Raw genomic sequence first — 21808 nt, forward strand, 5'->3', positions numbered from 1 at the left:
CCCAACTGAGGTTTTTAGTTGGCAACATTAATGGTACAAATGCTGTCGTTTTTCACTTAAACAAGCAATGTCTAAATTGTTCAATATATAATTTTTTTTTTTTAATTGTTGGGTTTGGGTATTTTCCTCCTTGCATTTCCAGATTCCACCAGATTAGTTGCCTAGCTCCAGGGAATGCCCTCCTATATAAACCTATTTACTAAAAGTGTAAGGTCTCCTCGGTTCCGACTCTAAACTCTTAACATCAGATTCTGGACAGTCTTGTTAAATCCTGTTAGCTGGACTTTCTGAAATTTTCAGAGAGTTTCAAATTCAACGGCAATGGAGGGACATGTATCTTTCTGTCTGTCTTGTCTGCAACTGCAGGCCATGTGCCTGAATAACAGCACATGTGACCAAAGGCACTATTTATTCTCTATTCACAGCAAAACTGCATCCTAAGCAGCAGGAAAATAACACGTCAGCCACCCTCCAGTGCTCTCAGCAGTTTGCATGGGAAGGATAGTTCTCTGCTTTCCTTTCCATGTGCTGAAATCTGCCAGAGGCATTGCTCCCCACAACCTGAAGCTGCCCTTTCTAGGAACCCATTCTTTGCATATATGCTGGATCTCTATTTGATGGATTTCCAGGCATCCTTGATTAGAGCTGGGCAGGAGCTTTCCACAAAAGTGGTTCTTGGGTATTTTTGTCAGAAGGTGTTGGTTTGTGAAAACAGAACTTTCTGTAGCAGTGTACATACCCATTTTGATTGGAAGAGTTTCCTGGACCCGGATATTTCTGGACAGAAAGAACACTCCCACCAAAATAGTCATCCAGTCATCATGAAAACAACAGCAACTGTATTTCAAGTCTCGATTGTCTGTGTTGCTCCTGACAAATGCTATTTACTGTCCTATAAGAGGCTGGTTTCTCTTATTAAATTGAATTTTTAATTTTGTTTGGGGTTTGTTTGGGTTATTTTCTGGTAAAAAAGGAGTTACAGAGATTTTTATCTCAGTCTCCAAGCCAATGTGGCAGACCTAGCTGTTCAGCTACTTGTGTTTTGAATCAGAGTCCTCTTCCAAAATGTTATTGCAAGTGGTCAGACTTCAGTGCAGTAATTCCATGTTCAGGAGGCTCTCTCAGAGGACACCTGCAGGCTGTCAAGCACCCTACGTCTTCCAGAGGGTTATGTAAAAGCCTCTCACCTTCTGACCAAAAGTGAGAACCGGGCAATCTGGTTCTGTGCACAACTTTATTCACCTCTACTTTCCACTGAATTTCCTGGTTTCTCTAGTGAAGAGCAGCTGTTTGATTACATCTAAGTATGAATGGTGATTTACATAATCATAAGTGAGAAGTAAATTCAGTGTGCTATTTCAGAAACTGATCTGCCCTTCTTGCATATTTTGCCTGTGAGCAGTACTTACATAACAAATAGCAGCTAGCTCCTGACGCAGGATACTCGCCTCCAGGCTTGATGTTGTTTTCATTGGATTTACTCCATTGTCATAAACTGTAAACTTAGTTCCCATGAGATTTGATCTATCAAAAAAATGGAAAATCCAATCACGGTTTGCCAGCAGTGCTGCCTGAGACATCTATCCTTTCCTGCACTGTAGCCCCAAAGGAAAGACAGATAATACTGAGTACAAATAGCTGTTAATTCAATCCCATCTATGTATCAACCCCTGGATTAAGGGCCGTAACAAAAATGTAGAGGTACAGTAGGGCAGAGTATACTAAAGGTCCTTTATTATTACACCAGAGACTTCTCATAACACCTTGCAAAGCAGTTAATTCAAGAAAGCGATAAGAAAACACTCTGGAGGAGTTATTTTGTTTGTTTGCTTGGGTTTAAAAATATGCTTACTCTCTACAAAACTATCTGCTTTGTTACTTGACTACTAACTCTATTAGAATATAGAGAGTATTTTCATAAAGATGAACCTTTCCTATTTCAACAGAAATCACAGCAAGAAGAGCAAAATGTAACTTAGAACATACTAAAACCACATTCTGTACTGCAAGGAGTAGCAGATGAAGTTCCAAGATCCATGCAGGCAAGTGGCCATTAACAGCACAGCCCCTCTCCCCAGGCACAGACAATCTAAACATACATTGGGAGGCTCCACGTAGGTCTCAACGAAAGACTGATGTATGATGGGGAGACAAGACAGAAAAGAAGCATGGTTCTGAAAGAATCCCACTACTTCATAGAATCATGGAATGGTTATGGTTGTAAGGGACCTTTAAAGATCATCTAATTCCAAACCCCCTGCCACAGGCAGGGACACCTCCCACTAGACCAATAAATAACTCTAATTAGGATCTTAAACAGGCAAAACTGAAGAGATTTTCAGATTGTGTAACAGAGAGAACTTCCATTCCAAGGTATTTATATCATTAGGGGCTATACACAATCTACTTGCGCACTCCTGAAAATCTCATTAAGATAAGTTGTACTCATACCCCCTTGAGAATCTGGCCTTTGAGCATTTAAGAGCTTCAATCCTGTCGACTTTTAATAAAATGTGGTCTTTTAAGTACTTGAAATGCTTTGAAAACATGCCTTGAATACCGGCGAACTTAAAGACTGTTATCACATGATACAGTCGAGCCTCTAAGAGGTCATAGTGGCTTACAGGCTTCCTAATTTCAAATGAACTACATTATATAAAGACAATTCGTAGACGTATTCGTGTTTACCTCAGTTTTCCAATAAAACTCTCTCCACCCCGAGACAGGTCAGTTGGGTCTATAGAGATGAGGTAATTAGAGGTTTTACTCTTCTTTCGTTTCCTCCCAGCTAACAGAAACACCTAAGCAGTGCAAAAAAAATTATTCTAGAATGCCAAAGGAGTTAGCGCACACCACTTCCTGCTTTGACATAAGGAAACCATAGGCAATTTTTTTGTCTTCCAGCGTCATTAGAGAAGGAACAGAAAATCTGGAAAGTGACTTCTCAACCATTCACTTCATTATTTACAGTTTAAATAATTAAATTGTACCTATTTTGTTAAATGTTTCGTTCTAAGTTGCTCTGGCTCTTTCAACTGAATTGAAAATAGATGTTTTTCAGGCCACAGAATGCAAACAGCCCCAACTGCTGACTGTCCCATAAAGGTGCCATGCAGGGATTATTTAAGGCCAAAGAAGAAAGGCAGAACAAAGTGATAGCATTGCTTTGTTTTTGGAAGACTGTAGGGCAGATCTCAGTTCAAGCAAAATTATATTTAAAATACAAGATTATATTTTCTTAGTAAAACTTCAGACTTTAAATATTTTTTTATATATATTGAGGTGCAACTGGTATGCCATTCAAGTTATTTTATGACCTTTTTACCATGCTCCCTTTCCATGTGGAGGTAATAAGTAGGGTACATCCCTCGGTCCATTCCCTTCTTGTCTCTTGTGATTCTGCATTTGACAGTGACACCCTGTGGAGCAGGTCTTATGGCAAATTCCTCCAGGTCATCAACATCTATGAGAGGCTCATTTGTGGAAGGACTGGGGGCTGAGGCGGCTTCCTAGAACAGTAAGCAAAACTCAGGTTTCCTCAACTTTCATTTACAAGGTTATAGGTCCAAAGAATGACATTTGATAGAAGCTGCACATTAAAACGGTAAGAACAATGGACATACTGTCTTCCTCATTCTGACTCCTGAGCAGCCTTGAAGGCAGTTTACCAAGCTTAGGATCAGCCTCCTCCAATCAGTCAAGCTCCTGACCACCAAAGGCCCAGGGAGCAGCTCCCTGCACCACTGGTACTCAGCATACAGATACATCTGGCAGACCAGAATAGGGTGGCTGCACTGGCAGAGTGCTGTAATGTTAACAAATCAAAACCTGGCTCCCACCTCCCCATCTCCCCATACTGCTTTCTTCAGAAGGGCCATACCCAAGGGCAGTGATGGCCATTGCTGAAAGGAAGAAATAGGGAGATACAGGTTAACTAGAGGTATAACAGAGGTGTGAAGTCAGTGCAGTACATAAGAGTGGGGCACTATCAACTGGTTTAGCAAGAACTTGTGATTTAGAGTATCTGAACAAGCCAAAGTCTTATTTTGTTCGAATAGTAGCAGCAAGAACAGGGTGAGAAAATGTTCAGAAATAAGCAATAGAAACAAAAGGTCCTTCTGAGCACCTGCAAGAGGTAGAAAGGTAAATATTTACTGTTTACCTTTCTCTTCATTCAAGTTCAGACAATATTTGCTATTCTTTTCTCCAAGTCATTATTTTCATTGCTTGCTCCTGTGAACCCTGAGAGCTATAACAGTAAATCACCTTGGAGATACTCTAGTGCATATTAAAAATGAAGCAAGAAAGCCGGGCCTATTGTGACTGCACTCTGAAATCATGCAGTACATAGTAGCCTGCATGATCTTTCTTTGGCACTCACTCCTTACCTTATTGGATTTCTTGCTCGTGGCAGATCCAGGGCGGGTATTACTGTTTAATTGTGAAGAACTGGAGCTGTCTTCATCTTCCTCATCTTCTTCCTCCTCAAAATTCATGCTGCTTGAGATGCCTGAGGAGAAAGCACCACACTTATATGAAATATTAATACATTAAATCCGTCTATACTTGCTGTAAAGCATCATTTGTTATACTCTTGCACCCTTAGGCTCACAGGTGAGAGAGGGTGTGTGAGAGGGGATTTACTGTGTGAGGACATTTACAAATACACGGGTGAGACAGTACGTGCCCTGAGAAGCCAAAACATTTCAGCAAATGAGAAAGGAAATATAGTTTCCATTCCACAGGGAGGACTGAGTTACCCAGAGATACAGGAGCAATAACCAGTTAGGAATTAAATCCAGATCTCCTTCATTCACTCAAGCACTTCAAACACAACACAAAATCTTAAACCTGAAATTGGAGTTGAGTAGACAACCTGTCACAGCCACTTGGAAACCTTAGCAATTAAAACACGAGCCCTTCTACAGCATACTTTCAACTATTCCTATGTGATCTGATGAAAAGCAGATCTTAGACTGAGAAGAAACATTCACATCAAGGAAATGTTCTCATGCATATTTATTTCACATAAGAACCAGTATCAGCCCGGGCCAAAAGAACTGCCTTACAGCACTTGAAAACTTGACTTTACAAGAATTCAAAGCCTCAGACATTTCAAAGGGAAATGGAACTTTGAACATTAAATAGGACTTTGCAGCAGAAAGCGTCGATGGTGGACATTTGCCAAGCCAAGTTTTTCAAGGAGTATCATGCAGATGAAGCTACCCTCTATTCAGGTTCAAACTCTACATTCCACATGTTACAGGCTACCTACACAATATTTTCTGCTAAACCAACCAAACAAAAGGAAACACTTGGTCCAGAATTGCCACTATTGGTAAGCCCAGTGCAGAAGGAGAAATGAAATGTAAAGATTTCCGGAGCCAAGCAGCATGGGCGTAATTAACTTTTTCCTTCTATACTTACCAGGAACATGATCCAGGGCGACAAGACTGGATTGGGAGGTGGAAGAGGACCAGGATGTATTTGCATGGGGATCTGGGAAAGGAAAAAATCCATGGGCTTGATTCTGCAAACCCTTAATTGAGTGAACAAGCTTAATTTGCCATCAGGACTCCACACAGGGATAAAGGCTTACTGGATGGTGCCATAATGCTGCTGCCTGAATTCTCGGTTATGGACATTTACTCCTTTCGCACAATCATAATTCACCTTCTATCTGTTTATACCTTCTATGACCCTCTTTTTTAGTACTCTGAATGAAGTCAAAAAGCCCTGGATCACACTGTGAAGCTTCAGAAAACATCATCCACACTAAACTGTTGTGCCACAAATCCTTCTTTGCATGATACGCTCTGCACGGTAGGTTTTCAGCTTATTCCTGAATTCTAACACACACACACAAAAAATCTGCTCGACACAAGTGGTATACACGGATCCCATACAAATACTCATTCAGTAACATTGAAAAAAGTATTTAGACTCATATTCAGATGGCATAAACTCTAAATATTCCCCTGTGCCTACTGAGTCCTCATCATCTTTCTCAGGCTTTATAAACTGTTCTTCTGGGACCTCCAGGGATACACAGAGACTTTCGTGTCAGTTAGTCTTTTGGAACACAAGTTTGGTCTGCAACAAGCAGAGACTGAACCGAACTAATGTAGAGAAATATAAACATTAGAGATGATATCAGTAATGGTTTTCTTCAGTTCAAATTTTTGGAATGGAATGAGAAAAAAGAGACATGAAAAAGGTTTTCAAATAGTTTTTATGTTATTACTGCTTCCAATAACTTCAATGCACATCCCTTTGAGATAGCTTTTGACACCACGTGCACACTGGATGATGAAACAACACCAGAATGGTAAGAGCAAGTGGATAAAAGTAAACCAGAAGCATATACAATGCTTGTAATTCCATTCAGCTGCACCATGAACGGTCTCGTTACTAGTTTCTTCATTTCCTCCAGTCTGGACATACACCCCACAGCAAGAGGTTTCAATAGGATCTGCTTATGCAAGGGAGGCCTGAGTTCTCAGGTCAACAGGTATTTTCAAGCCTGTAGAACTCACTCATTAATAATCACAGATATTAATCACCAGCATTATTTCTTAGTTTATTTCTACATCCCTGCTCGCTATTTCACCACCAGTATTTTGGTGATGTGCCAGCCTTAGAAAAGTCTGCATTCATGATCTGTGCGGAAGAATGCTTCAGAGAGCTCCTTTTCTAACTCAGAAATCAAATCTACTCATTCCTTAAATCTCAAAACAGTTGTAAATTCAGGTGGTAAAGAAGAATCAAGACCAAATTGCTCATTCCAACTCTTTACAGAGACATACTGGAATCCGATAAATGTGAAGACTAAGTGTTAGTTATTCACTGTTAAAACTTATGAAAGTCTGTCTCTGTCCTAGTGACTCATCTGCCACAGAAGAACTCTACATATTAAGCCTTTGGAAATCAAAAGGACAAATATTCTTCCTGCAAGAAGAAAACGATTCTAGTATGGCAATTTCCAACAGATGGAGAGATCAAATAAAACATTTGGCATTTTATTTTTTTCACACTTGGGTAGCCTATAGGTTCTTGTCTTGTGACAGAACTTAACTTTGCTGGGGAAGCAGAGACAGGCTGAGAGAGGCCTCTCTCCACAAAGTTAGTGTCAAAGAGCAGCATGAGTACAAATCAGGGCTATGCAAATCTGGTGGGACTCAAGTCTTCCCCATTGTGCCAGGTAGCATTTACTTCTGTGTTCTTTTCCTTTTGTTCCTACTTCATGCAAGAGAAGGACTGGTGGGAGACAATAATTCTAAATGCTTTTCAGACCAATGGGGACATACCAGTAAGGACATGACACAAGCAGTGAAGTGGCAGTGGGAGCCCATATGAAAAGCCTTAGCACTACACAAAGTTTGCCATGAATACTGGGATACTCAAAACTTTCTAACAAGCCTCCTCTGCTGGTTCCAAGTAGCAAACCACATATAGTAAAAATATTGTATGGAGGTGCTGCTAGTTGCAGTCTTGTCTTGATACCTTTTGTTTGTGTCTCACAGAGCATAGGTCTGTTTTTAATTAAAATAAGTAAACCTCAGCATTCCCAGTTTTAAAAAGTGCCTCCCCCCGACTTGAAGCATATTGATGGTCCACTCTTAGCAGTGTTTGATGAGGAGTATACTCAGACCTGGTAAAAAAAAATCATACCCTATATTTAAGAATAGAGAGCAACAAAGCAAAACTAAACCAAATCAAAATGAAAACACCCATCCACTGCTTCTACTAAAAAATCAACAAAAAATTGGGGAGAATAAAAATATATCCTGGAAAAAAAACATCCAAAATAGAAATGTCCCCTAAAGTAAAAATCTGAGTGCTCTGACCTAATTCAAGAAGTCTGTCCGTAGTTTTTAAATCAATCAGCTTTAGTAGTGTGCCTGATGATTAAACATTCTGAGCCACGGTTTAAGGCAACACAATCACCACACAGATCAGAACTTGTTAGTCATGCCCAACATCCCTCAGACTCAAATGCCCAGGAAATACCACACTTGGAGAAAAGCTGCCCATTTCAGTTGAAGTTGCTCGCATCTGCAGAGTAACGTCCCAGAAAAAAAAATGAATCTTAGTGAGAACTGCTCTGCAGACAAGAAGTGGGCATTTAGGTATGAATAGTCTATTCTAGATAAGTCAAGTTCGTACTTGCATTTTGCTCTTTATACACAAAGAGTTTATTCTTAAAGCCTCAGAGCACTCTTGGCTTGAGCCATCTTTGCTTCAAAAGCTGCACACTGAAGAAGAACAACTCCAAAGCAAAAGCCTTCAGAAAAAGCTTTGTGAGGATTTTAGGAATTTTTTTCCTTCCTACAGTTAATGTCTAATGAGAGCTAATAACAGCACAGGAAGGAAGGGACAGATGCATGAATGTGTACATACACAATCTATCTCCCAAATCATGTGTGCCTCTAGAAAAACAAAAACCACAAAACAAAACAAAAATTCCACAACATTTGGGGACTATACATGGGAAATGCTGCAGAATACACAGTGCTGTAATCTTCACCTCGCAAGCCAAACACACGTTAAGAAAACACAAACAACGTTTAACTGGCAACACAACTAAAATTAATACTCTAGTTTGAATGCTGCTATTCTGCTGCTATCCTGCTTAACCCTCCAGTAAGTGATTTCCAGAGTTGTACAACATAAAAATGTGAGCAGGTGGATACGAGCGTTAGCATCTGCCTGGTACCTTAACAACAGCACTGCACTGCAGATGGAAAAGCCTGGAGAGCTCTTGATCCTTGGCACAAGTGAGAACATTTTCATTTTTTTTTTAGATAATAGAATAGAGCCTAACAAGCTCTTAGGAGAAGAAACACAGAGTAACAATCTCTTCTTAGGTTAGGGACGAGAATGAGAAGAGGAAAAGGAGTCAACGTACATCAAGCAAGCAATCAGACTATGAAGGCATCTTTGACTACTTACCTTTTTTCTGCATTGCTGTTCTAAGATCTTGTTTGCTTTGCTGTTGTTGGCCACTAGCTGTTTTCTCTCCATCATCTTCATCATGGCTGGACTGTCCAACAGTAAGAATCTGCACCTGACCACTTATCTTCTGGACATCATCTTGAAAAGCAGCTGGGCCATCAATCCCTGTCAGACAACATCAAAAGCCTCAGTTGCCTTTGTGTCAAGGAGTTACTGAAAAGAGAATTGCTCACTCACAAAAAGCATCTTTTCTAAGAATCAGAGATTCACATTCAGTAATACTTCTAGACTTAAACAAGACTAAACTAGCCTCCAAGGCAAATATGTTACTTCCCACACACTGCACTAGAGAATCTCCACGAGGTGAACCAGATTCCACTGTTGCATGCCTCATTCCTAAAGCACACCCACCCATGCACCAGAAACACTGAAAACTAAGCAGAAAATAAATGCACTTAAGAGGATCAACATAGAAAACACATGCAGATTTCATAAGGACACACAACTGGTCCAGAAACAGTTAAGACTGAGTCCCAGATTATTCCATGTCCCCTAATAAACAACACTGCTGGTATGAAACAATGCTTCAAAGTTTCAGAAACCTGGACAACTCACAAGTATATCTAGCAGTGTATACAACAGGAAGAGCAGCACGTTAACAAGCCTAAATATGGCTGCTGAGTTAGTAAATTACTATACAGTTAAAACATCAGAGTTAAACTATAAAGAAGACAATACATATTCATTGGCTCCTCCATTCTCTGAGATGGACATGATCCTGGGAAACCCACTCTGAGGTTCCCAGTGTCCCCAGGGATGCCTTACAGCTTCATACTGTGATTCTGTGGCTTCTGATGACAGCCAGAAAGAAACTATTTCCTTACACCTGTAAATCACCTCTAAAGACAGAAAATGAAAATACGGGGTGGGGTGTGTTCTTATCACAAATTAACTTCGCTTTTTCTCTTCAAGATAGCAAGTTAAAACATGAGATTGCAAATATACTTCAGCTCTTGGTTAAGACTTAGTGCTAGCATATACTACTATGTTAGCCATAAAAAAAAGCACATTTGCACCAATAAAAATGCTAGTATTATCATGTATGATATAGTAAATAATATCACACTGTATACTGTTGCTGTTCTGAAATACTTTGTTTAAAAGCAAGTAACACAGTGGAGAATTAGCAAGCATTATAGAGAACTAGATGAGTAAAAGAATTTGGTGCTTCCCACACCAAACAGAGCTAAATTAATCCTGTAAGAAGAAGCTGCAGGGATTGGGATTTTTTCAGTGTGATCTGTAGCTGAAGTCTCCAAGAACACCATTTCAACCCACTCTGCCAGCAGCTGTCAACTTGCATTAAAAGACAACTGGATTATACATTTAGCATGCTTCACTGTACTTTCCATACTTGCACTCACTGCCACTGCAGTACAAAGCACAAGTGGAAAAGAGAGTGGTGCACACCCTCAGGAACAGCACCGGCTGTGCAACTACCCGACAGCATGCAGTCCAACACTGCAGAAAGATTAAATTCACAGAGTTCAAGACCACAAGGAATTCCTGACTCATCTACATCACACAGACCCTTATCTAGCAGTTTCTGCACCAACCCTGTAAATTCTGATTTACAGCAAAACTAATAACAACTTGCTACAAATAAACAAGCTGTCTCTCCAACCTTGAAGAACTAAATAAAGTCCATGAAAATAGTTCTCTCATCTTGGTAGAATGATGATTTCAGACAGAAGCTCTGTGTGATGCAGAATAAAGAGTATAATTTCCTGTGTTGCAGGTATAATATGGCAGTGAACAGAACAGCATTTTTCTTAAAACCTCAAGATAAGCACTACAACAAAGGTGCTCTAGAACAGACAGATGCTGAGATCCACCATGGCATTTTTAACAGCTTTAACCATATTAACCATTATCATTAAAGCGGCTGCCTAAAGTTAAGTTCTTACCTCAATACTCTGAATTTCAAAAGTATTAAGCATCCATGAGTTTAACAAAATGCTCATACCTCATGCATATCTATCTAGCCCAATATTAAGCTTCAGACAACACAAACCTGATTTTGAGAACCTATTTCAAAAAGGAACAAACCATCTTATTCTTCAAAACAGACACTGACCTGCAGCAAATGAAATGCCTTCAACAGTGTTAAGACGCTGCACTGAAGCTGCTTTTTTCTGATGCCTGCAGAACATCTGCGCTCACATCCCGTGCTGTCAGGAACATCACGTATTACTGGGCATTAGGACAAAGGCTACACTGCCAGGTCACACTTTTAGAGAAGAATAATCAATTTGTGTTCTGAAGAGTGCATCACTGATAGTGTGTGTTACTAAGCATTACAAACAGTTCCACTGGCAACCCCATTTAAGGGAATGGAAGACTCAGCCAGACAGAAAGGAGAAAAAAAAAAGAACCTTCACTGCATTAGAATACTGTAGATGGTTCGTGACAAATGCAGCATTAACTATTTAATATTTGTGTGTGTGAACACATCTTGGTTGCTATATGCAGATTTGTAAAATGGCATTAAATGCAAACATACATACATGCTGCTTTTTTCTGTATCATGAGATCTAAGTGTATCTTTGTAAGTCATAGTTCAAAAGGCAGCTTTAACTATTGTCTGAAAACACTTCCAAGCTTGTGTAATTGTGATACTCAAGGTTGATCTCTCCCTATGTTTTCACTTTCTTTATCTTGTGATTCCTTTCTACCCACTTACTGGAAGGACAGTTCACCGTGCAATAGAACAAACCATTCATGTCTATAGTTATAAGTTTCCCAGTTTAAGGACAGGGTCAAAAGAGGCAAAGAAGCTGACGAGGCTGTGCCAAAAAAGAAAGTCTTTATTGATACAGTCAGCATTTTCTACAGCTTTTCTGAAAAATCAGATAGAAAAAAGCCTGATCGAGATGTCCTTGAATACCTGCTAATAAGAAAAGGGAATTTTTGATAGGCAACTATGAAGGAGGGCAGGGAGGAAATACGAAGACTTGAAACAACCCCCAGAATACCAATCCCTTCAGTAACGGCCTTCTGGTAAACTTTAACAGGGTGATGTCTTGGATGAAACCCAGAAATGAAAACAAAGAGATAAGGAAAAAAATGCAACACAAAATTGGCATTCACTGGCATTTCCACCCTATAAACTACTATTTATCAAAGCCTATATTCTGTCAGCACTTAAAATCATCCAGACAGTATTTATAAATAGACAGTATCATGCTCTTAAAAACTAGTAATCTAAACTATCTTTTAGAATGTTTTTATAACCTGAATTAATCTAAATCGTAAGAAATTCAAAATACATTAGGTGGGCATGCACTTAATTTTGATCTCAGGTATGGGATTTTTAGATAGGATTTTTTTTCTTTTGCTTTAAATACACAAAATGTTAGCTATCTACACACAAAAAGCACAAGACCCAGGCCTGGAATGTGGGGAGAGAGAAAAAGGTATGGGGAAAAGAAGAACAGAACTGCTACTGGAAGCCTTGGGAAAGGAATAAAGTGGTAAACTTTTGCTTAGTATTTTTGATGTATGAGAAACAAATCTAAACCTTTATGCATCTTATGATACCTCACTATGCCTATTTGAAACTTTAGCTTCTAAAGGATGTATCAACAACCCAAAATCCATTCAGTCTCACTGGATTTAGGAATAACAATACATTTCAAGGATATGAAGTTAAGAGCTTGTTTTACTGTTCTAATCCTGCAATTTAAGGAAATCTCCTTATGGGAGCATAAATTTGTCTGTCCTAGATCTCCATCAGTTGGAAGCTGAATAGCTTCCAACAATTTTAATATGTCCTATAGATAGATGCTAAAATAAACATAGGTGAGCCATCTCAGTTCTACTAGATGTAGTTACCAAATTTCTTTCTGACAGACTAAGTAAGTACAGACTACATGGAATGGAGTCTATATATCCTAAAGTATATCCCTCCTCCTTGACCTTACAGATGTAGAGGTCAGTTTGGGATGTTTTTTTTTTTCCCCACAATAGCACTAGTAGACCATTACAAGTGCAGTTCTGGGCACTCATTTGAGTCTCATGCATTCTTATTTCAGCTTCACAATCTTCAAAATTATTTTGCAGAAAAGAAATACACTTCCTAACCCTATTTGAAAGTGGGAAACTAAGGAAGGGCCTAGTCACGCTGAACTCAAACCTTAGATCAGTCTTTTGAATAGTCCTATCTAAACCTAAAATCTGTAACAGAATTAAGTCTAAATGGAACTTTCCCTCAAAACTAGAGAGAAATTAAGCCTTTCTAGACACTGCACCAGAGAAATTCTCAAAGTCATGAGAGTCTAATGGCACTATAATGCTACAGCAAAGTTAGAAAATTAAAGAGGACAGGCAGAACTGCAATTTTTACTATTTCACTACTGAAGAAATAATTAAGAAAGAGTACTGAAAATTTTTAAGGGGTGGGGGAACAATGTCAAATGGAAGGAAAAGATTACATGCCACCAAGCTATGTACGACCAGGGAAACTAAAGACAGGCAGCTGATGTATGTGGCCACCACTGATAGATGAGTACAAGATCAAATATGAGGAAAGATTTTGCTATCTGACAGTAGTACATGACGCACAATGGTAGTCTTGAAAAAATTAGTTACAGATTAAATATGTGACAAACTACCCAGCAGCAAATTACAGGCATAAGCATGGTGAGTCAGCTCTCCAGAACATTATTTAAGTATTTGGCTATATACAACATGAATCCCCAGTAATTGGATCTTGCAGGAAAAGAATCTAATTGTATTTATACACAGTATGTTCCTCTCTGCATGTATTTATACATGCAAAAATTTTGCTGTGAAAAGATTTTCAGCAAATGTTATTTCCTCTTGGTTCTTTTACATGAACTTGTAAGTACAGGAAAGAATGATTAACCGATTATTTACAGAGAGTCTTTAACGCTCCTAGGACACATGAAAAGACAGATTTCTAAATTACTTGACAATAACTTAGAATAAATGAAGAATTTCTTCATAGGAAATTTACAAACTAAGAAAGAAACTAAAAAGAAAGTATCATACATCAGAGAGAACTGATTTTGCTCAGTGACTAACATCAAACAAGATTACGTATCAGGAAAGGAACATAACTCAGAGAACAAGTATTTCTGTCCCTACTTTACACAGGAGGAACTGCAAGATACAAAAATTCTTGTTCTCTTTTTATAAAACACTTAGGACACAAATTCAACATGTGAAGTCAGGCATATTGCTCACAGACAAAGTTTTAAGAATATGCTTGAATCCTCTGCAGATCAGATCTGAAGAGTTGACTGAGGTCAGGTGGGAGGTCTCTGGAACCAGAGAAAATCTCAAGCCACATTTTCTGACCTCAGTTACATACAATAAGGGTTCTACAGTAAGTATGCCCTTCCTCTACAAACAAGCTGACAGCAAATGCAGGCACACTAGATACCAGGTTAGATTAGCCACTGGTCTGACACAGAAGTCATACCCATGTGAATAACGCTCAGTGCTGAGGGCAGCATTGAGCTGAGTCTATTAGCATTTAATTCCAGTACAAGAAAATAGCATTGCACAAATCAGTAAGTGGAAAAAGTTCTTTCTCAGAATGATTGCTTAGGAAGCTCCAAGAAAATGGACAGAATGATGTATCATGAAACGTCATCTTCTAGAAATTTAGAACTCCATTGCTTAAAAAAAAATTAAAAAAAATAAAAAATCTCACTGCTGGGTGAGAGAAAGAATTTACTGAAAAACAGGAATGTTTAAAGGGTGGGAAAAGCTTTTCTTTTAGTCTATTTTAGGACTGAATAACCTTAAGTACATTGTATCAGTCTATATTTTGCAAGCCATTTCCCAGTATACACCCTTTCTCATATGAGCTGTTCACTCACTGATACGGGTTCAAGCAACTGCAAAATCACAGAGGGATTTGTTTATAGGGACAGGGGGGCAAATAGAAAGCTTTTTAGGAAAGGACCTCTGGAGGTGATTGAGCCCAAACTTCCATCAAAAGAAGGACTATTCATAACACCAGATCAGGTCACTGAAAAGCAAGTGCTTCAGCACCAAGCTCTACATTCACTGTGATGAAATCTAAAAAACTCTGGCAGGAACTTTGCTTCCATAAATCTCTACCCTGAGGAGGCTAAAATGACTTTTTCGCAATCAAGTCCATGTGTTGCCAAAGCACAGCCTGAAAGGGTTGTCAGATCTAGAAATAACTGGACTTTTCTTGCTGGAAACTCTTTTACTGTTCCTCCTGCCCTTTCTCTTTAATGCGCAGGGAACAGAAGCCAAGATAAATCTACTCTACATGAAGCTCCCTCCCCCTATCAGAAAGGAAGTGCTACACTGAGAAACGAGAAGTATCCAACAAATGGTCCTGCTTTCTTAGGCAGCCAGAGCTAATGTAGTTGCTTGTTACATATAAAAATGGAACAGGAGGCACAAATCAAAACAGACAGACAAGCGTGAAAGAAAGAACAGAAACACAGAAGCAGCAAACCAAATCAAAACATGAAATAGCCATCCTGGCAGAAAAACTGCTGTATTTCAAAGCAGCTCACTTGCTTTCTGGATCTCTTAAAGACAGCAGGGAATACCCAACATACTATATACACATTTAATGTACAGTGTAAGAAAAAAATTGCTGGGAAGGTATCATTTATTTGAACACTTTAAACTCATCAAGATTTCTGATTTCAATGACAAAAACCATAATGCCCATGGCATTGAGTGAACCAGTGCAGTTCAAAGCAGGGGTTTTGTAGAATGTATTTACATGCTGTAAGTGCAAGAGTGGTAGGAAGAAAACCCCAAAACAACAGCTTTTCACAGAATGATTCCTGAATTTTCTTAATAGATTCCCCTTTGATTTAACTCCTGGTTTGCAGATTTTCTGGGTCTTTTTAAAGGTTCCATTTTATCTTCCTGATTTTTTTTTGCCATTCATTGCACATAGGCAAAAACCCCCACTTTATCTAGGATATTTATTAATTTCTTCACAAGCATATCTTGGGGAGAAAAAGCAACCAAACAAAAAACCCACGCCACTATGCACCTGTAATGCTTTCATGAATCTCAATTTTTAAAGAATCATCAAGGTATTTGATATCTAAAGATGCTTGTAATACTATGCAGGGTAAATACTTTTCATAGGTTCCTGCCACAACCATTTTCATTTGTTTGCATTATTTTGCTGTTGAACCATCCAACAATCCTGTTCAGTAATGGCCTTAGTCATCCCTTACTAGCATCACAAACCAAACCAGAATTTAATCCACTATTTCCACTGGAAAGACAACCATATTCACATTAACTCATTATATTTTGTTCATTTTTTTTTTCCAATACTGAATACTATGTCAAACAATACACTGGGAGACCAAAGCTTTCAGACATACCAGCTTAGTGAGCTAAGCTACTATAAAACGTCCTAAATTTACTGCATTTGCAGGCTCTGTCTCACCAAAGTGATGTTTCTTTTTAAAAACAGAGTGGATACTCGATATCTCCATTAATAATGAAATACCAGTAATAATCACAGATATATGGGGAAAGAAAGCTAAGTACCATACTACCCAGCACAGAATTACAAAATGCACTCACCTCTAAGTTGAGAGGTACAATCAGCTCTACATGAGCAATTAGCCACATTCCTCTTCTTGCCTAATGTCAGTGTAACCTCATTAAACCTAATGTTTCCTTCACGTTTGTGTTTAGCACATTGTTCTGATCATAGTTTCATTGTTCTCTGAGCCACTTAAAAATGCATTACACATCTAAGACCAGAGCACAATCATTACACTACATCTTCAAGAGCTATTCATGTATAAGTCAATGATTTTCTCTCTGAATTAGCTTATTCACAGGATCTGGTCTATAGGTTCTTTTTTCTTAAATCACAAAGAGATTGGCTATGCTTGGAAAGGTAATGCTCACTGTAGTTGAAACCTTTAAACCTAAAGAAACCTTTAAAATGTTATTTTAGCATATTAAGTGCATTTATCCTGCTTGTTTACAGGACGCACAAAGGTTACAGCCAGAGTAGTCACAGTGGAGACAAAACCAGAAAAAGCAGAACCTAAAACTTTCACGATTTCATCTAATTACCGATGAACTTTCTCCAACAAAATCTCTTGTGCCACAAAATGGCATAAACCAACTTACCCTTCATCCATTTTCGTTACTTAGATCTGAAGCCGTTAGCAAATCCTTTCTTTTTTTTTTTTTTTTTTTTACAAGATTCACACTCTTAACAGTAATGAAAAAATGATGCAAGTTCTACTACAGGGTTCTGCTTATCAATTCCATTTGCTTCATTCCTAAATAACATGAACTAGCTATGTCTGCAGTGGATTGTTCAGTAAAATCCCTCAGGAATTTTAAAGTTGCATTTGGTTTTACTTTTTCAACCAAAACCAAAATATTTTGCAGCTTCTGTAGGGATTTAAGAACAGAAATCCGGTTATAATCCCCTGCAAACACTACAGTTTTACAACAGTATCAAAGGTAAACCAGGTATGATTCTAAGGGTGAAATTATACATGAATGAACAGTTAAATACCACTGTGCAAAAAAAGAAGATGAGCTGGATGAGAAGATGCTACGTGTATGCTCTGAACACAATTCAACTGTCAGGGATGCTTGTTGCTTGAGATTTGTTACTAGTCATCAACATAAACTTCAGGAGAGGAGGTACTCAATATTTTCTTTAGTATAGTTGATGAGTAACACCTCCCCACTCCATGGAAACATACACAAGGTGCCATTGATGGGGAAATGCTGAAGGCGAGAGAAGACTACAGCAGGATAAGCAATAAGAATTGCAGCAAAAGCAGAGGTTTTTATAGCTAAGAATATTAGTTTCCACCACAAAGAGCAGTTATCAGCATGCAAAAGCTCTCGGTCTACATTAAGTTGTGTTACTTTTACTGACACAACTTGCTTATATTAAAATATGTCAACATTTGCCTGTTTGGGGAATTTCTCAGAAAATTAATAAAAATATTACTGGCATATAAGAAAAATACTAGGTGTTACCTGCTGAGAGGCAATAGAAAACTGTGCCACTCCTTCACAGTAAGCACACAGTGCTCAGGGTCTAACTTAAATTGCCTACATCTAGCAGTAAGTTTGAAGACAGCTATCGATCCCGGGCAGCCCCAGCATGAGTGTGACTGGCATCTGCAGAATGGCCCTGGAAATCACACACTCAAATGATTACCGCTTCTTGCTCTGTGCTGGAACTGACCAGCACAGCTCTGAAGTTCTGAACACAGCACAGACACGGACACGCCATGAAGGCAAACCAGGCACTATGAGATTAAACAGAACCTCAAGGTCATGTAGGAACCATAATTTAAGTACTACCCTGCACGATGCTCAGTTACAGCCTATGAAAGGTTTACCTTTAAACTAGTAAAAGAATTTTTACTTTTCAGCAAGATGCACTTCAAAGTAAAATTTGGCATCTGTATCACTGTGCTGCAGTGGCATTACTTTTTGCATTAAACTGAGAAACATTAGGTTTCTGTTCAATTATTTTGCCAACAATTTTTAAATTCTGATAATTTTACCTTTGACTTTTACTTATTTTAAGCCTAGGTATTGACACACACCATCTTTTTTCAAATATCTGGATAAAGTGTTTGCTTCAGGGCCAGACCAAAGCCTGTCTAACCTAGGGCTTTCTTTTTAGCCAGAGAGACTACATACATAGGGATGCTGTAGATTCAGATCTCAATAATTGAGCTGCAATATGTAAAATATGTGTGAAAGACTTGGAAAAGGTAGGCTCAAGTCCTGCAAAATCCCTGCAGGTAAGCCCCAGTACTCTGACCTCAGTAATTACCTTTATTAGTCATTGCTACTTTTAAATAGACTTGTCAATGATATACACTATTTTCTTACTTAAGCAGTAATGGAGAGACTGTTGGACATACACAAGACAAGAATACAGTATAGTCCAGACAGGATAGTGTTACACTGACTTTATCCAAGAACTGCACATTACTAGAAAGGTATTTATTAGTCATTTACCATCAAATAAAAATTGTATGTGGTACAAAAACCATACGCACACACATATACACAAAATTTGAATACCTCTAAAGTAGATCATGCTACTTCTTCCATCACTATGTAGCTCAAATAGTAAATCTAATAATGGCAATGTCATTTCCACCTACCCCTTTGTCATTGTCTGTAGTGTATTTTTTGTCTACCTACTCTCACCCAAAATCATTACAGAATTTTTTTCATGCAAACACCCCCATATGTCGACCAGGTGAGACAGAGTAACACTGAAATGACAACCTGAAGAACCCTTTCAAGAATGTTATCTCGGTTTTGTTGAATGGATTTACAAAATGCCTACTTACATCTCTAATTTGTACAGCTCAAGCCTCAGTAAGACTGGACAGAACTGACTGCAATTTAAGGCTCTTTTGCCAAATTACATTACATACAGACAGTCTAAAGAAACCACATTGATGTAAGATGACTCTCATTTCTTTAACACAGCAGGAAAACACCAGCTATTTTTCCATCAGTACTTTTTTTCCTCCTCTGCAATTTGAACGCTCTCCTTTTGGAAAAGACTCAGTTTACAAATTTTAGCCCTCCTTCAATTCCAGGTTATACATGCCAAAGCAAGACCAGACCACTCACATTTTCCAATTGCACAAAATTTTCAAGAAATTACTTTCAGGCTCTTTACAAAAATTCAAAGAAATTTAAAAAATAAAAAAAAAAAAGAAGAGAAGAAAAAGGTGTATTTTGCAGTCAATTCCACATCTGACATTCAGCTGCATGCAGCTAACCTTTGTGTTTCCCTTTTTTCTCCTTTCTGGTGCCGCCAGTCTGACAGCTTGCAGCTGCAGCCTTGGTTTTTTTAGTTGGTTTCGAAGCTTGGGCATCCACTACCACCTTTACATCTTCCTGCTCGGCCTCCTGCACTGCTTGAGAGATTCAGGGTACCCCACCATAAAGAAAACAGAGAGAGAAGAAAGAAACAAAGAGAGATGAGAGAATGATTTCAGAACTCTGTGAAGGTATAAAAGAGCAAGCAGACACAGCAGAGTTTGTTTGGTATTTCAGACAATTCATGCAGACAGAAGAGTCAAATAAACCATAATTTGCAAAGCTATGGTAAACCTGAAAGTGTTAGGTTACCTGGAATGTATTTCCTAACTTTTTTCCTCCTTCCAAAAATCTACTAGCTTCTAACTTTCAGGTCAAAAGTGACATCAGAATATTAATGTGTTGCTGAGCTATTGTAGGAAGCACTTTTCCTCACAGTAAAGCTCTGCAAGACTGATCATCAACTGTGGCAGCATGAAGCCGGAAAAATTGTATTTAGAGTTTGCACTGCCTGTGCTTAAACCTACATCTTAACCTGAAAACATGGAACCATTGGAAGGTTATTTTCAAAATACAGCTTGCACAGTTGTATATATCACAGTACGATGAACAGAATGGCCATGCATTTTACAGTGAAAATACAGCCAAGCCAAAAATACAAACTCCTCCTACTTTGTAACATATGCAAAAACTAATTAATTCCTTAGAAGTCTCAATATAATATGCATGGCATAAACTGTGAATGTCAGCATAATTCATGCAATGCCAATTGTTTTCAAAGTAAAAGGATGCTTTTTCATTTTCTAAAAGCATGGCACACTTTGAAGTCAATATGTGAATCCGTGAAAGCAACACACAGTAACTCTTCTGGCCAGGCCAAGCCTTGAAGTGAAATAATATTGAGTTTACAAAGACATAAATGTAACTACCTTTGTGAAATACAATAAAATAATCATCCAACTTTACCCCCCTAAGGAAACAACTTGTAAGTGGGCACTAAGTGATGTTGGTGTTAGCTGTTGGTCACGGTCAGTTACTAAGCTCCACTGGCTTCACTTGATTGTGGTTTATCTCAGATGGAGATGGCCTCCCACCATCCCTTTTTTTTTTTCTCAAAACTAAAGTGCTTTATTTAAAAGGATAAAAACAGTCCACTAAGGAACCTTACCAGAAGGAACTGGTTGCCCATAAAATTACTTTTAAAATATCCTGAGAAACTAAATAAACCCCCAAAAGGCCAAATGATGCTCAATGACATGTGGACTGCCAGTAATCTCTCTCTGAAGGCGGAAATTCTCCCTAGGCTTCTGGTCTGTGAGGCAATTTCCCTGTTCGTCAGGAATCCTTCCTGCAAATGAATGGCAATAGAAGCACCAAGGAAATTCTTAGAGGAGTAAGATGAAATGGATTTATCTCTGTCTGTGGAGACTGTAGCTTACAAACTACACAGCTACCCTCTTCAGCAAAACAATCTGTCATGAGTAGCATTACATTCACAACACAATGAGCATCTGAGGCACTCTAAACACAGGCTCCTTTTCTCATTACACAGCAGAAGAGTTCCAGATTTATAAAAAATATACATTAAATCAGTAGAGGGGTGAGTAAAAGCCCAAAGAAACAGCTTGTCACTGCCCAACACCTCATATGTGTCTTCATCATCCATTACTCACAAGACTGCAGTCCCTTCGCTGAGTGTAGAGGAGCACTGGAAATGAGTAAGACATAACCAAAGGAGTGAGTGCACAGGATGCTAGGGAAAATGCCATTAAAGAGTACACTGGGTCCTATTTTCGTGGACATGGCAGCCTTGGGCTAAGCAGGGAACCAAAGAGTCCCTGCTCCACAGTCTTTAAATGTGTGACTTACCAACCCAGCAATCTATCCTGTATTTGTAGCTCAGTCTCTCTTTAAAAAACAGGGGTTCTTTTGCTTTGAAAATGCTAATCCACATTATAATTAAATTCAGTAC

At 38.7% G+C, this 21808-nt stretch overlaps 1 protein-coding gene across 8 annotated transcripts in view; it reads right to left on the reverse strand.

Annotated features, from left to right (window-relative positions):
* The window catches only part of TUB (TUB bipartite transcription factor), a 160833-nt gene that overhangs the window by 6839 nt on the left and 132186 nt on the right, over window positions 1–21808 (reverse strand). For 3 of the 8 annotated variants that reach the window (XM_061462983.1, XM_061462985.1, XM_061462987.1), the window contains exons 4-10: window positions 19797–19934; window positions 8953–9120; window positions 5428–5499; window positions 4389–4510; window positions 3318–3509; window positions 2689–2801; window positions 1410–1524 (exon numbers count right to left, since the gene is read on the reverse strand). In XM_061462983.1, the coding sequence (XP_061318967.1) occupies window positions 1410–1524; window positions 2689–2801; window positions 3318–3509; window positions 4389–4510; window positions 5428–5499; window positions 8953–9120; window positions 19797–19934 (920 nt within the window). The remainder of the gene's footprint in view (window positions 1–1409; window positions 1525–2688; window positions 2802–3317; window positions 3510–4388; window positions 4511–5427; window positions 5500–8952; window positions 9121–19796; window positions 19935–21808) is intronic. The other 5 variants (XM_061462984.1, XM_061462990.1, XM_061462989.1 and 2 more) reach the window with 5 other exon arrangements.

This window comes from Pezoporus flaviventris, unplaced genomic scaffold, assembly GCF_033815535.1.
Source record: "Pezoporus flaviventris isolate CSIRO_AGI_PZ_B2104156 unplaced genomic scaffold, CSIRO_AGI_Pfla_v1 ptg000036l, whole genome shotgun sequence".
Classification (NCBI taxonomy): domain Eukaryota; kingdom Metazoa; phylum Chordata; class Aves; order Psittaciformes; family Psittacidae; genus Pezoporus; species Pezoporus flaviventris.